Raw genomic sequence first — 14,607 nt, 5'->3', positions numbered from 1 at the left:
GGCCCCATTCTGCTTTGGGGGTGGGGGAGGCTGAGAACCTTTCTGCTGGTCCCCTTGGGGATTACTTTGGGGGCCTTTTTGGAACCCTTTCTGTTTTCCCTTGTCCCCCCCACTCTTCTGCTGGGGACCCTGCCCACCCTTGGCGGAGTCTCCCACTGGACCCTTGTGGACCCTGGTGCTGAGCCAGCGGTCCGCCTCCTCAGCAAGCTTCCTCGGGTTGGACAGCTTGCTATCAATCAGGTGCTGGCGTAACTCAGGAAAACATTGATCAGACAAGTGCTCCCATGCAATTAAATCAAAGAGACCTTGAAAATCATTCACTTTGTTACCCTTCACCCAACCATCCAGTGCTCTGCAAAAAAAAGTCACAAACTCCACATATGTATTCCCAGGCCGCTTATTACACCCCCTAAACTTCTGCCTATACATTTCAGGGGTAAGCCCATACCTGGTCATTAAAGCTTCTTTCATATGGGGATAGGATCTCTGGTCTTCAGTGGGCAAATCTAGCAGGGTGTCCCGCCCTTCGCTAAGGAACCTTCCCCATAACCCCGCTCCCCAATCCTTCTCAGGGACCCGGTGGGAAAACATGGCTACCTCATATGCCCTAAACCACTGTCCTATGTCATCCCCCTTAAAGAACTCTTTAACTACATCTTTGGGGATGTGCACTCTTGACTCTACCTGCACCGGCGTTGCGCTGCCACCAGAGGGAGGATGATCCAAGGTTTTCTCTTTTAGACTCATCTCCCTCATTTTCACATCATACTCCAATTGGAGTTTTCGCTCTTCCAGAGCCATTCTTTTGCTTTCAAGCTCCATTTGGCCCTTTAAATTCAATTCTGCCAGCTTTATCTCATGATCCCTGGTTGCCTGTCTGTCTGCCAGCTCCTCTGGCGACAGGCCTCTGCCAAAGCTAATGACGCTGTCTGGTTTTTCCAGACTCACAGGATCCACAGGTGCACCCTGATCCTCAGGTGCCTTCCTAGATTCCATCCAGGCCTTCAGGGCTTTGTAGAACTCGGGTTTGTTCTTGCACCCTGCGTGTGGAACCTTGAGCTTCCTGCAAAAAAAACTCAGTTGCTTCTTTGTGTAGTCATCCAGCTTTGATGCATCCCATTCTAGCTCCTGCGCACCAGAGGCTATGGATTCTCCTCCATCAACGCTGTTTGTGCCAGGCATGACTTCAACACTAGGGATCTTCTTCTTTAGCAAAATTTAAAAATCAAAAAGTCTGTGGCTAAGTTACTGGACTGTAATCACTATGCAATGGTCAGTAGCTAAGGTAAAACACTGCAAATGTAAATTCGCGAATCCCCACCGCTGCGTCCAATGTAGGAAGGGGGAGTCTCTGGTTGGCGCAGTGCAGCACTGGCGACAAGCAGGGCCTCTCTCTTCCCCGTCAGGGCTGAGGGTTACCTTCAAGACAACCTCTGCTTACCCTCTAGGTAGTGTGGCTTAAGCAGTCTTAGGCTAATCTCTGGGGCATGTAGGGTTAAACATTTGCAACATTACACCAGCACCACCAACCCACCACACAATGACACCAAACTGTATTTGTAAAAAATATATCTTCTTTATATAAATTTCAAGCAGGCTTGTAAATACAGTCTTGGTTCACTTAAAACGGTTCCAGTGTACTTTAGGTTAAGTTGCCACAGTTCTTTCTTAGCAATAAGCAATCTTTGTTTAGTGTTATTCCCAAACAGTTCTTTAAGTTCCTTTTACACAAAAAGGGGGGTCAGGCTCTTCAATGTATCGTTGTGGTTCTGCAGGCGCTGTTCCTTATCAGCCAGGGTCACCCCGGGCTGTCCGTGGACCTCTCTGCGCCCCTCGGCTCCTCCGCGCTGGAAAAGCGGGCCCGGTCTACCCACCCTCACGCTTCTGGCGGGGGCGGCGGCCGGGGAGTCAAAGTCCGCCTCTCTCTGCGCGCTGCACGGCTGTGCGCGGCTGGCGGGGGAGAGAGCGGGGGCCCTGGGAGCGCTCAACACGCGGCTCCTGGGGCGAGGCGAGGCAGCGGGCGGTGCGAGCGAAGCAAGGCAGATGCTCGCACCGCGGGGCAGGACACAGTACCTTTTCTTGTTGAAGCAGCCTGGGCACAGTTCAGCGCGGTGATCCGCGTCGCGGTGTCTTCCTTCCGACGTTGGAGCGAGCGGCGGCTCGGCTCTGGCTCGGGGGTTGGCGTTGCGGCGCGGGCTGGGCTGATGAAGCGCCTTGAGATTTCCTGACACAGGGGGCACACGCAAACGGGGTAGCGATCCTCGGCGTGGGCCTCTTTCTATCCAGGCGACGATCAGGTGCCCCACGCAACAGCTGTTTCAGCGGCGGCGCGTTCAGGGGCACAAGACTCGAAGGGGTGCAAGCAGGCACCGGGCGCCACCCTCTCTTCACGATGCGAGCTGCAGCTCGGGGCCAGTCACGGTGTTTGGATCAGCTGGGCTGGTCTTCACGATGCTCGGGGCCAGGCAGGCGGCAGTCACTTTGTTTAGAGCGAGGGCAGCTCCCAGAGTGGTGCTAGAAAGCGCGATTGTCAGAGCGCGCTCTGCTTTTCCTGGAGAGGCTCGCAAAAGGAAAACAGCGTCTTGCAGTGGTTCCTCTGTCAGGGGATAGCGCCCACTGTTCCTGGGGCGCTGGTCAGGGGGCAAGTTCACAGGCAAGCCCTTGGAGATCTCTCAGCAGAGTTTGGCACAAAGTTCAAAATAAAAAGCAAAAGTCTCTTGTAGTCTTTTCTCTTCCTCTCCTTTGGCAGCAAGGCACCAGACACAGGCCAGAGTCAGCACTCCTCCTTGTAGTCCTTCCAGGTCCTTCTCTTCGGGCAGAGTTTCTCTTGTAGCACAAACAGGATCTAATTTACAAGGAGCAGGGCTCCTTCTTTTATACCCAGTTTCTTTTGTTCTAGCAAGCCCGGGGGGCCTCTGCATAACTGCTCCAGTCTCTGAGCACTTGTTGTGGGTACTTCTGGCTTCTGCATTCAGTGTGAGGGCAGGCACATCAGCTGCTCCCCAGGGGGGCGGAGCTGGCATTGTGAAGGCAGGGGCAGCTTGAGCACCTTGTTGGCAGGCCTCGGTCCTTCCTGGGCCAGGTGCAGGCTGAGTCATCAGTCGCTCCCCAGGAGGGCGGAGCCAGCATTGTGGAGGCAGGGGCACAGCCTGATGCATCATTCAGGGGAAACTCCCACCACCCACTAAGGGGTCATCCTGCTAATCACTACCTGTCAACTCCCAGCCCTGTCACTCACACACACCAGACAGTCAGATCCACATCCAAGCAGAGGCGGGCTGAAATGGTTAGGCCAGCAAATGCTAACTTTCTAAAAGTAGCATTTACAAACACAGGATATTAAAATAAACTTTACTAAAAGAAGTATTTTATTATTCTGAGTTCAGGCATACTAAACATTAATTTCTACCATGTTCCCTGAGCCTGCTGGGATTATAGAGTGTAATAATTCCAGCAGCCCAACTGGCCTAGAAGGGAACTGGTAGCCTTACAATAGTGAAAAACGAATTTGGCAGTAATTCACTATTAGAACATGCCACACACATCAGGGCATGTTCTACCTTACACTTACAATGCACCCTGCCCTCAGGCCTACCATAGGGGTGACTAATATGAAGTTAAGGGAAGGTTTAGGGGCTGGCAAGTGTGTGCACTTGCCCAGCCAGCATGACAGTACCAGACTGCCCGTAGGTTCTGCAATGGCAGACCCTAGACACATTTTAAGGCTGCTTCTGTGGGTGGCGCAACCAGCGCTGCAGGCCCACTAGCAGTGTTGGCATTCACAAGCCCTGGCACTCCTGGTGCACTTTACTAGGGACTAACAGTAAATCCAATGAACCAATCATGGACATCATTCACAGGTACACTTTACAGTAGGGAGCACTTGCACTGCGGCACGGGTTGGCCGTGGCGCAGTGCCCTGAGTAGCAGACACCAGCAAAACATTTGAGGCACAACAGCAAAAAGTGGAAGGGAAACTCACGCCAAGGTGCCAGGTCTAACACGTAATTACAAATAATAAAACGCCGCAGCGCTGCGCTTCATTCGGGGACCGGGAAAAAAAACAGATGGAATGCGGAGTGCTTAGGGGGTGGGGCTCGCCAGCTTGAGTGACGGTCTGAGTCTGCAGAAGGCCAGCAGCCGTACTGTCTCTGCGCATGAGGATTTTAGGGTGGCACCTAGCCCACGCATGCGCGTTACAAGGCTGACACTGAGAGGGACCGAAGGGGCCGGGGGGGGGGGGTGCTGCTTTAGCCGGGCCCGGGGTTTCAAAGGCACCAGAGGGCGAGTAGTCAGTGTGCCCCCCTAGCCAATCCTGGTGCTGCATGCAGCGCCAGGATTGGCTGGTGGTGGGTGGCACACTGCCTCAGCACTGACTGCATATCATGGTCAATCACAGCATGTGAAGCCATGCAGTGATTGGCCATTCGGGATGTGCGCGCGCCGTGACGTCGTTGTCACTTTTTCAGTAGTTTGAGTTTCATTCGTTTAGTGTCTCAGGAGCGGCAAGCAAAGAACTGGTCGTGCAGCCTGCTTCTGTTGCGGAGGTTCTTTAGGTGCCTGTGCATTAAGGTAGGATTAATTTAGTTTTGAAATGTCCACTTTTCCTCATCTGCCGTTGTCAGCTGCCCCGTCTCTTTCTGTCTCACTCGCTGCAAAGTTGCTTCGCTCCCTGGTGAAATGGATCCAAAAAAGAAAGAAAAACGTTTGTTGGAAGTGTTTCTGACATTTTCCAAAGTGCAGCCTCGGGCCTCTTGCTCTTTGATGACCTTACTTTGATTGAGGACACATTTCTTGCACAAGTTTGCACCACAGGCAGACAAAAAGGAACATCTGCTTGAGACAGGATCAGTGTGGTTTAAATCCTGAAATGTTTGTGGGGAGACATCTTTTCAAAAATACTGCAAAATATACTTTTTGAAAGTTCCGAACAGAGCACTTTGGATATCCATTAAAGTGTCTAGAAAAAAACTGGTGCCAGGTGCCTGTGGAGGAGATTCAAAACGAGTCTCATCGGCTTGTAGAAATAAACATCAGAACACCTTAATTGTAATCCCGGACTATGCACACTAAACTGAGTAAGCTCTTCTACCTCAAACCTCTTACTAGTTTATGTGGAACAGATTAAGTAGCTAGGAAAAAAAGTCTATAAATGTATTCCACTGCCTGACATCCACCCATCTGTACCCATATGTTTCAAACTCTATCCTTCTGATCATCTTATTTGTACTCTCCAGTTTCAAAATACGAAAAATAAATAACTAAAGCATTACAGAGCGTTCACAAAGTGGCCAGATTAGTTTTATTAACACCCAAACACAGTAGTGCCACTTTACAGAGTTTGCCAGCGAAGCACTGCTTTTTGTTTTCTCCTCTTTCTTTGAACAGCATTGTTTTCCCTGGGTGATGAGGTGCACCATTCCTGGAGGTACTGCAATACCTGGTAGATGGGTGGAGTGGAAACCGATTAATGTGATCGTTATCCGCTTTTTTCCTTATTTTAGTTTATAAAATGCGTACCACGGCTCTGTGTTTAGGAATGTAGTCTTTTTAAACCATACTGCTCACGGTTCATAGGATATAAGCAATGGACCGTGATACTGGTCCCTCCAGGTATCTGTAGTGGTGCTTAAAGTTTCAGTAAAAAACACTGTTGATTTCTGGATAATGAGTATAATAGTGTTAAGGTAGCCATGTTGTTCTACTTACATTTCACATGCTTTCCTTAATCTTGCATCCATATGAGGGTTTGCTTTTTCCAGGAAGGTACTTTTTTTTCCAAGCAGCATATCACTCTTGTGCATAATTTGAATTGAGCCGCATCCAGGTATATATAGCCGGGCACTACTGGGTTGTAGCTGAAGGCAGTGTGGGTGTCTCAGTGGGATAGTATGGTGTTTATTGGGGGATGTGGCACTACGCCAGAGCTGCCGAATTTGGTTCTGGGGAACCAGGTTCAGCCTTCATGAACAGTCCACCAGACCACTCTCCTGAGGGAGCACATTCCCATGGTGGACCTTAGAAGCCCCAGCTAGACCTTTAGAAGCCCAGGCCCAGCCCCACAGCACAGCCAGATGGCGGCACGTGACATGAGTGAGAGTCACGACGCCGCAGCCGCACTACAGTGAGTGAGTGAGCTCAGCTGACTGACTGAGTCCGGACTCCGGCGGTACCTCTCCTCGACCTCCGGTAAGTGGGTCTGGGTTACGGACGGTCCCGGGTGGTACTAACTCAAAACTGCCCACAGACTTCTCCCACCCTCAGCTGCCACCTGCCAGCCTGGCCTGTAGACTTTGCTGATTTTGCCTGTCTGGTGTCCTATCTGTCTCCATTCACGCTATGTTTTTGCTCTTTTTGTGGTATTTGTGCTTGCTGTAGGGAGTGTTTGTGGTAATATCAGGGAAATCCATAGCAAAAGTTGGCCCACCAGACCATAAAACGGGCCCTCAAAACAGAAAACACGTCTGCATACTGATTTTCAGACCAGTCCTTCTGGCACTGCTCGATGCACTGTAGGCCAGCCTCCCTGGAAGATGGTAAACAAGAATTGATGCAATTGTATTTAGTGATAATGTAAAACCTAATAGTGATTGTATGTAGGTTTAAGACAACTGTGGAGGGGTAAAGAGCGTAGGGTACACAAGAGAAAACTGGCCCACTTGCATTGTAAATGCTTCATGTTATTTAAAAACATAAACCACTTTTATCAGTTTACAAAGCACTTGGAAGGGTTAAGTCAGTGTCCAGGATCTATTCTGCGGAAACTAAAATAATGAATTCCACAACAATAAGATTTGTTATGGTTTTAACCTTTCGGCAAGGGCTGATACATGCATGTAGAACGTATGTAATCTGTATAGGAGACACCGTTTTAAATCCAGTCTCATTCGGAGCAACAGGAGAGCGTAATGTCCCGCCACAATGCAGCAGCAGCACCTTCACTTTCACTGCAGGGTCTTTCAGTTCTAATATTACATTTTAAATATGTGGAATTGAATGTCAGTTACACAGCGGAATAGCGTGGGTTGGTTGCCAGCGCCAGGGGCAGGGCAAGTATTCTTTCACTTTTCGTAAAAAAAATGGCGCCTCTAAAAATGCCCCTAAGAATTTTACGCAAGCCGCCAGGGCTACTGCCTCTGTGCCCCCCCCCCCCTCACGCTGCACCACACGTACATATCCAAATTGACTTTACCCTCAGAACAGTAAACTACACTAAGATATAGGTTTCATAAATTAGTACAGAGAATATAGTTTTTTAATATCACTTACATATGTTTTCGCATTGATAAACTTTCATACGATTGAGTGTCTAATGTGTTATTTTGCTAACTTCTGATTCCCATATTAATTTAAACCATCTGTCTTCCTGGCAAAGATCTTTATAAGGCAGAATTCTACCAGCACTGTTTGCTCCTCCTTTCTTATCCGTCTCAGTGCAGTGCTGGATGAACAATGTGCTTCTGCATTTACCAAAGCAGGCCTTCTACCTTCTAGTTTGCAGCTGCTTACACCCTCACATGGTTTCTGTGACCTCAAAGCTAACATTTCATACCATCATTGCATTGTGTGTATTAGTCAGACAGTATAAAGTAGAGAGTGTGCATGCATAACACAGGATGTCCTTCTTATACGTAGACTCTGGTCAGTATGCAGGTCAAGGTTTAAACCTTTTTATATGTGTGACCTGTGATCAGTTCACAGTCAAGCAATGTACACTTTCATAAATATGTCTTGTGGTCAGGGTACTGTTCTAGGACTGGATGTTTTGATAGATGTAATGTGTTGCAAATGTGCAGATCTGTTACTGGAAAAGCTCATACATGTGGCCTGTGGTCAGTGCCAGTAAAGGAGTAAAACCTTTTTATTTGTGTGACTTATGCTCAATGTGTGGGTCTCAGTTTGGACCTTTTCATATCTGTCACTTGTAGTCAGTCTGCAGGTCTCAGACTGGACCTATCATACATGTGACTTCAGGACCATGTGCAGTCCAAAGACTTGATCATTTCACATATGTGGCTTATAGTTTGCATGTAGGACAAACAATGGACGGTTTGATATACATGATTTATGGTCTGTGTACAGGCCTAAGACTAGACCCTTCATGGCACATTCCCACCATAACTATGGCCTCTGCGCCTATTGTGAATGCTGCCGTCTTTGCTGTTCTCTGTTGATTTGGAATTTAGTGGAGTTTCTTGTTCTCTTGAGGAGAGTAGTCTTACTGGATAGTGGTTGGCATGATGGAACCGATTAACGTATTGCCCAGTGATTGACTATGTTGGAGGAGGTGGTGGCTAAATCCTCCTACTGGTGTCTGTGTTCACCACCCTCCCTGTCTGGCTTTGCTATTCCTTGCTCCATGCAGTTGTTTCTGAATTTGTAAAGGCTGTTTCCCAACTGCTGTGCAACTTCTGCTACTCTTATAGCTGAGATTTTCATGAAAGTCTTATAGTCTGAATTCAGCAGCGTAATAGGACGGAATGTATGAAGCTCTGTGGTTATACTGAATAAGCAGCTACCTATGTTATGCCATCTATTAATGTAATAACTGCACTTTCACAATTGCTTTATTAACCTTCCTGGTTTCTCAAATTTGCTTGAAAATCCACGATTTTTCTTCTTTTTTTTCAAAATTTTCTTGGGGAAGTTACCCCCCGAAACCCTCCTTTTGGGGGTCGGGCTCGCTCGCTGAGCTCGCTCGCTACGGTGCTGTATGCAAATCACTTTGCGCCCCACCACTTTCAAATGTCACCCACCGCCCCTGTCTGAAGGCAGCCTGGTTCACCACTGACCTCCAAGAAGCCAGACGCTCCTGCAGACGTCTTGAGTATGGCTGGAGAAACAGGAAAACCACCGGGGCTCCAGAACACCTACAAGAATGGAATGATTGACTACCCCCTCGCTGCCAAGGTCAGACAGCATGGGCTCAGCATAGTATCCTACGCAGACGACACCCAGCTCATCCACTACCTTACGAAAAACCCCGAAGACACCAGACTCAGCTTCCAGGAAAGAATGAAAGACGTTGCCACCTGGATGAGCAACAGTTGCGTCAAGCTCAACTCGGAGAAGACAGAGGTCCTCATCCTGGGACCACCCTTCACCGCTTAGGACAACACCTGATGGCCCTCCACCCTCGGAAACCCACCCACCCCGACAGACCATGCACAGAACCTCGGCATCATCCTAGACTCTTCACTCACCATGACCTGCCAAATCAATGCCGTCGCCTCCACCTGCTTCAACTCCCTCCGCATCCTCCACAAGACCTTGAAGTGGATCCCCCCCAAAGCCAGAAAGACCATCACCAATGCTCTCATAACCAGCAAACTGGACTACAGGAACGCCCTGTACACTGGAATCAGCAAATCCCTGCTACACAAACTCCAGACTATCCAGAACACCACAGCCAGACTCATTCTCGCACCCCACGACATGAGCACTTGAGCCAGCACCTGCGAATCTCCACTGGCTCCCCGTTGACAAGAGAGTAACCTTCAAGCTAATCACCCACGCTTACAAATCCCTCCACAACATCAGACCCAAATACCTCAACGAAAGAGTCTCTTTCCACATACCCAAAAAAAACCTCTGCTGCGCCGACCTCGCCCTAGCAGAAACACCACGCATCCACCGAACCAGAACAGGTGGAAGAGCATTCTCCTACATTGCGGCAGAGGCCTGGAACGAGCTTCCAGTCAACATCAGACGCTCCCCTACCCTACACACCTTTAGGAAGAGCCTCAAGACCTGGATGTTTTTCTGAACCAGAGCTGAACCCCCCTCGCCCACCCAGGGCCTTGAGACACTCACTGGTGAATAGCGTGCTTTAAAAGCCCCTGATTTATTGATTGTTTGATTGAACCTTGGGGTTATGGTTCGGTAGCATGATGGATCTCTGAATTATCACAACCATCCTATCTCCAACCTGCCATTAGCTTGCATTGCTTTTAGCTCAAAACAATTAGCAGAATATGGCCTATTTCTCTCTGGCCTCTGCTACTAGAGAATTCCGAAATTCATTTATATCAGGTCTGTAAAGAATCCCAGCTTTGAATAGAAATACATGTCATCCTTTGTCACTTCGTGTGAAACTATTTGCGACGGTACTTAGGAGCGCAGACAGGTGCATGATTCGCTATTATTATGTCGGGCTGTGATTTTGCACATGCCCATGCTGGCCTTCCACCGTCAAAGATTGGTAAGAACCGTGATTAGCCTACCAACTCAACCGTGCTTGTAAAAAACATAGATCTGCAATGTGTAGGATTCGCTCTCACGTCCCAGGCGCCCGAGCTAACTTCAGGATGGGCACCAAACTTTGCCATTTTGTAGTTTCAAAAAGAAGGATGCTAAGAGCAAAACAAAAATTATTCTAGATAGATGGCAAGTATACTAGATCAAGTCTACTTTGTAAATTTAGGAACGTGGGTCACTTAGAATTTAAAGGATCATGCGTGTCAACAATGTTTCACTAAATATAACACACTTGCATCTCCTAGAACATGGGATACAAAAGAGTGATTTATATGCATTTCACAACCACCCTATCACCCAGGTCTTACCATGACTCCAATCTGGCCGGGGGCTCCTGGTGCACCATTATCTCCCTGTTGACACAGAAGGGAACAAACTTCATTTTAGCATTGACAGTTTCACAATGATGGTGGTTTCTTCTCATTGGTGACTTTCTTCGATTCCAGACAGCGGGGCTGGACCAGCGCCTAGTCTGCAAATGCGCAGTAGAAGGGTTCGCCATACTCATGTCTGATAATGATGGACGCTGGCTCTTGTGATAGTATTTATGTCACTGAGATTCATTGATGACAATAACATATGCCCCTCAAACATAAATTCATGCTTATCGACTTGTTATATTGACTTACCCTTGGCCCGGGCAGTCCTCGGGGACCTCGAGGACCAGGACTCCCCATTCCTATTTCACCCTGAAAACAAATATGAGTTGAATTACAAATAGGAATTATATTGTCTCAGGTGATGTCAAACAATGAATAACAGGCAGAGATGAGCTATATGAGGGCTGGCGCCCATGTCTTGATCTACATGGAAAACAGCATTTGATTAACTGGAAATGTGGGTGGGGTGACCAATCTCCCTATTAATCACAGCAGTGTTTCCATGGAGATGAAGATTGAGGGGTGAACCTTCCCTAACAGGCAAGAAACCAGTGACTCATTTTACATTGACCACGGAGCAGCCCCCAGATAGTTGTGACTTACAGACAAACGCGATCCTGGCCACACATGCCAGGGACACTGAGAAGAGAGCCCCTCACAAGCACCGGCCCACTGCACTAAGACGGAAATCTAAGAAATGGGTGGATATCATAAACTGAAATTTAGCAAGTGCATTTATTTCAATAGCTCAAGGGTATTTTTTTAAATGATACAAAATCGGAATTAAATGTTGGGAGTATTTTGGAACAGGTTGAAAGGGAGGCCAAGGTTTCTGATGAAAAAAATAAAGGGCACTGTTTTTGTGTGATATAAATAGTTTGGTCATGTCGTTCAAGGGTCTGAATGCTTTGGACCATACTCATGAATAGTTCAGACATTAATGAAGAAAGTAACGACACAAAGCATGCAAAGGGATTTGTGCACTTCCACCATACCAGTACCATGTGACAACATAGGGCTTCTTTTGAGTTTGGGGTAACTTGGATATGGTCTTTCCAAGGAGAACTTGCTTGCTGCCAACCATATTTAGAGTCGGGGAAGCGCTGGGCTTCCACTGGAGGTACCCTACCGGCGCTGCACAGTAAACCTCTGCACTCATGGCCAGTGCGGCACAGAGACATCAGGTTAAAGTAATGGTTGCCTCACCCTACTTTAGACCGTGGTGACAGTCAGGTTTTTTCTCTACCTAACTACGCAAAGTATAATGGTTCCTGACAGGGAAAATGCACAATGGCGTCACGCAGAGCGAATAAGCCCTCTTTACGTCAGAGCATTTATTTAATTGTTTTCAGCACAGTTATTGCATGCTGGCTTTGGATGAAGGCAGAGAAATGAATCCCCAACTACCTGTAGGTATCTCTAAATGTAGAGGGTAGTTCTCCACCCATGGAGCAGGGTTCATAGGCTCTGCTGACCTGGCGGCAGGCGGGCCACCCACCAGGGCATAAATGACTCCAATAGCCAGAAAAACATATTTTGCATAACATGTAGGTTTCCCAGATTTCGACCGCATATAGATATGAATTTCTTCCACACTTACAAAAAGAATTTAACTTCAAAATGTAACTTTTGCTATTTTCTCCGACATTTTTCTAATTTGGGCTATAAATCACAATGGCAGTTGACATTTTTTCTAGTTTGCAGTGTGCATCATCAAAATGGTCTCAATCACTCTAGCAAATCATTGTCTGATGAACATACCTTCTCACCCTCCTCACCGGCTGCTCCTTGCATTCCCTGCAAATTGAAAGAGGACAGGATTTACTTCTAACGTGATATTATTGTCTCCAACTGCCTGGCAGAATGCAAGACGTGATTTGTGGAACAGACTTGTAAAGGGTTAGAAGAATATGGGTTAAGTGAGTAAGAATCTAAACCAGGCCGTGGCGACAAACTAGATAAAACACCAGGTGACGTTATGACATATACAAAAAAAATCCACAATTGTAGCTATGATGTAATTCTGCACTGCTAAACGATGCTAAAGTGTCATCCTCCATCCTAAATAGCATCTGAGAAATTTTGGGGTATATTCTGATTTTGCTGTACGCCATAGTGCCCTTTCCTCTCTTCCCACCGTCATCAATTTACCACATGTATCTTCTTCCCATCCTTATGACGTCTCATTGATCTGGACGTCAATGGTGTGACACTTAAGGAGCTGTTGCAGAGTCATGTACAGAAGGGTTCCAATATGGCAACACTATGTCTTTTTTCCCAACATTACTCATCAAACCGTGGTTAAATTTGAAGTTATATTATGTTAAGTTTATTTGCAGAGTGTGCTGACACCTGTAAGGGTATTCTGGTACTGAGCAGGCAAGAGCTCTGCCTTTGAGGGGAGGAGCGAGTTAGTTGAACAGTCAGGTCTCCAGCTTCTTGTGGAACTCAAGAAGTGAAGAGGAAGCTCAGATGTGGAGTGGGAGGTCTTTCCACACTTTAAGAGTGATGTGAGAGCAGACTCGACCTCCGGCTCTGATTCTGTGTATTGGGGGGATGTGTGCGATTAGGAGTCTGGCCGAGCAGAGTTGTCTGGGTGGTTGGAGGAAACAGATGCAGCTGTGTAGGTAGGCAGGGCCTGTATTGTGCAGTGTTTTCTAGTTGTGGAAGAGGAGTTTGAGATGGGCACATTTGGGAATCAGGAGTCAGTGGAGCTACCTAAGGTATGGAGTGATGTATGTTCTGCGTTGAAGGTCGAGGATGAGACTGGTTGCTGCGTTCTGGACGGTTTGTAGTCTTCTGGTGAGATGGTTTGGTGATTCTGGTGTATAGGGCATTCGCATAGTCTAGCTTACTTGTGACATTGGTGTTGGTTTTCCTGGTGTTGCTTGGGAGCCATTTGAAGATCATCTTCAACATCCTCAGGGTGAGGAGGCAAAATTTGTGCAGACATGCCGAATTTATTGGCAACAGCGATTCCAAGGTTTCTGACATTGAAGCTGGAGAAGGGTTCTGGTCTGAGTTTGGTCAGCCCCCAGGTGGAGTGTACAAGGTGCTTTTTCCGAAAAACACTACTGCTGTTTTATCTGTGTTGATCTTGAGACAGTTGGTCCTCAACCAAGTGGCAACTTCGGTCAAGCCGGTGTTGAGCTTGACTCCTCATGCTGCTGTTTCTACTGAGAGGGACACTATAAGTTGGGTGTCAATGGCATACGAGAGGATGTTGATGTCATGGGTGGTGACGATGTTGGCTAGAGGAGTTATCTATGTATTGAAGATGGTATGGCTGAGGGACGACTCTTAAGGCACTCTGCAGATGAGTTTCTAGGGTTCTGAGTTGTAGGGGCTGGGTTCACTGTGTTCTTTCCATCAGGAATGAGCAGATATAATGGAGGGCAGTTTTTTTAAATGCCCATCTCATGAAATGTTAGATGAAAATAGGTAAGCTACTGTTTGAAAGGCTGCTGAGAGGTACAGTAGGATGAGGGCTGCCTTCTTGCCTCTGTCTAGGATCTTGCGAATGTCGTCTGTTGTGGAGATGAGTGCTGTTTCCAATGGACCAGTCTAGTAGTGATAAGCCCTCGGTGGTTTGAGATGGGAATGCCAAAACAGACAAGGGCGTGTTCTTAGCAGATGACCGGTAATGGCTTGTCTATCAAGATGTTTGTGAGGTGCAAAAATGGGGTCCAGGAGCTGTCTGGGGGCGTTTGTGGGCTCGGTGACATGTTGTATGAGGCAGAGATTCCAGAGGTTTTCTGGAAGGGGGGCTGAAAGGTCTTCTAGATGGAAATTCAGTTCTCCTAGGAGGATTGAGTTGCTGGAGTCTATAGGGGTGCAACAAAGTATGTGATGTTACTGGCAAACTTGGAAATACTAAACAACAACAGTCTGCTCTACCTGTCTGTTTTAGAAAACGCAATTAAGTCGTTTGATACAGATACCACTCTTGCTAAGCCATGCGCTCAAGCAT

At 47.6% G+C, this 14,607-nt stretch overlaps 1 protein-coding gene across 1 annotated transcript in view; it reads right to left on the bottom strand.

Moving 5' to 3' along the window:
* LOC144763327 (uncharacterized) overlaps nucleotides 1-14,607 on the bottom strand; it is a 1,153,250-nt gene that overhangs the window by 327,168 nt on the left and 811,475 nt on the right. The window contains exons 71-73 of the mRNA XM_078648815.1: nucleotides 12,399-12,434; nucleotides 10,887-10,946; nucleotides 10,566-10,610 (exon numbers count right to left, since the gene is read on the bottom strand). Of these exons, the coding sequence (XP_078504941.1) occupies nucleotides 10,566-10,610; nucleotides 10,887-10,946; nucleotides 12,399-12,434 (141 nt within the window). The remainder of the gene's footprint in view (nucleotides 1-10,565; nucleotides 10,611-10,886; nucleotides 10,947-12,398; nucleotides 12,435-14,607) is intronic.

The sequence above is a fragment of the Lissotriton helveticus genome, chromosome 1_1 (assembly GCF_964261635.1).
Source record: "Lissotriton helveticus chromosome 1_1, aLisHel1.1, whole genome shotgun sequence".
Classification (NCBI taxonomy): Eukaryota; Metazoa; Chordata; class Amphibia; order Caudata; family Salamandridae; genus Lissotriton; species Lissotriton helveticus.
The sequence above is the reverse complement of the archived record's forward strand: the minus strand, read 5'-3'. Positions and strand labels throughout refer to the sequence as shown.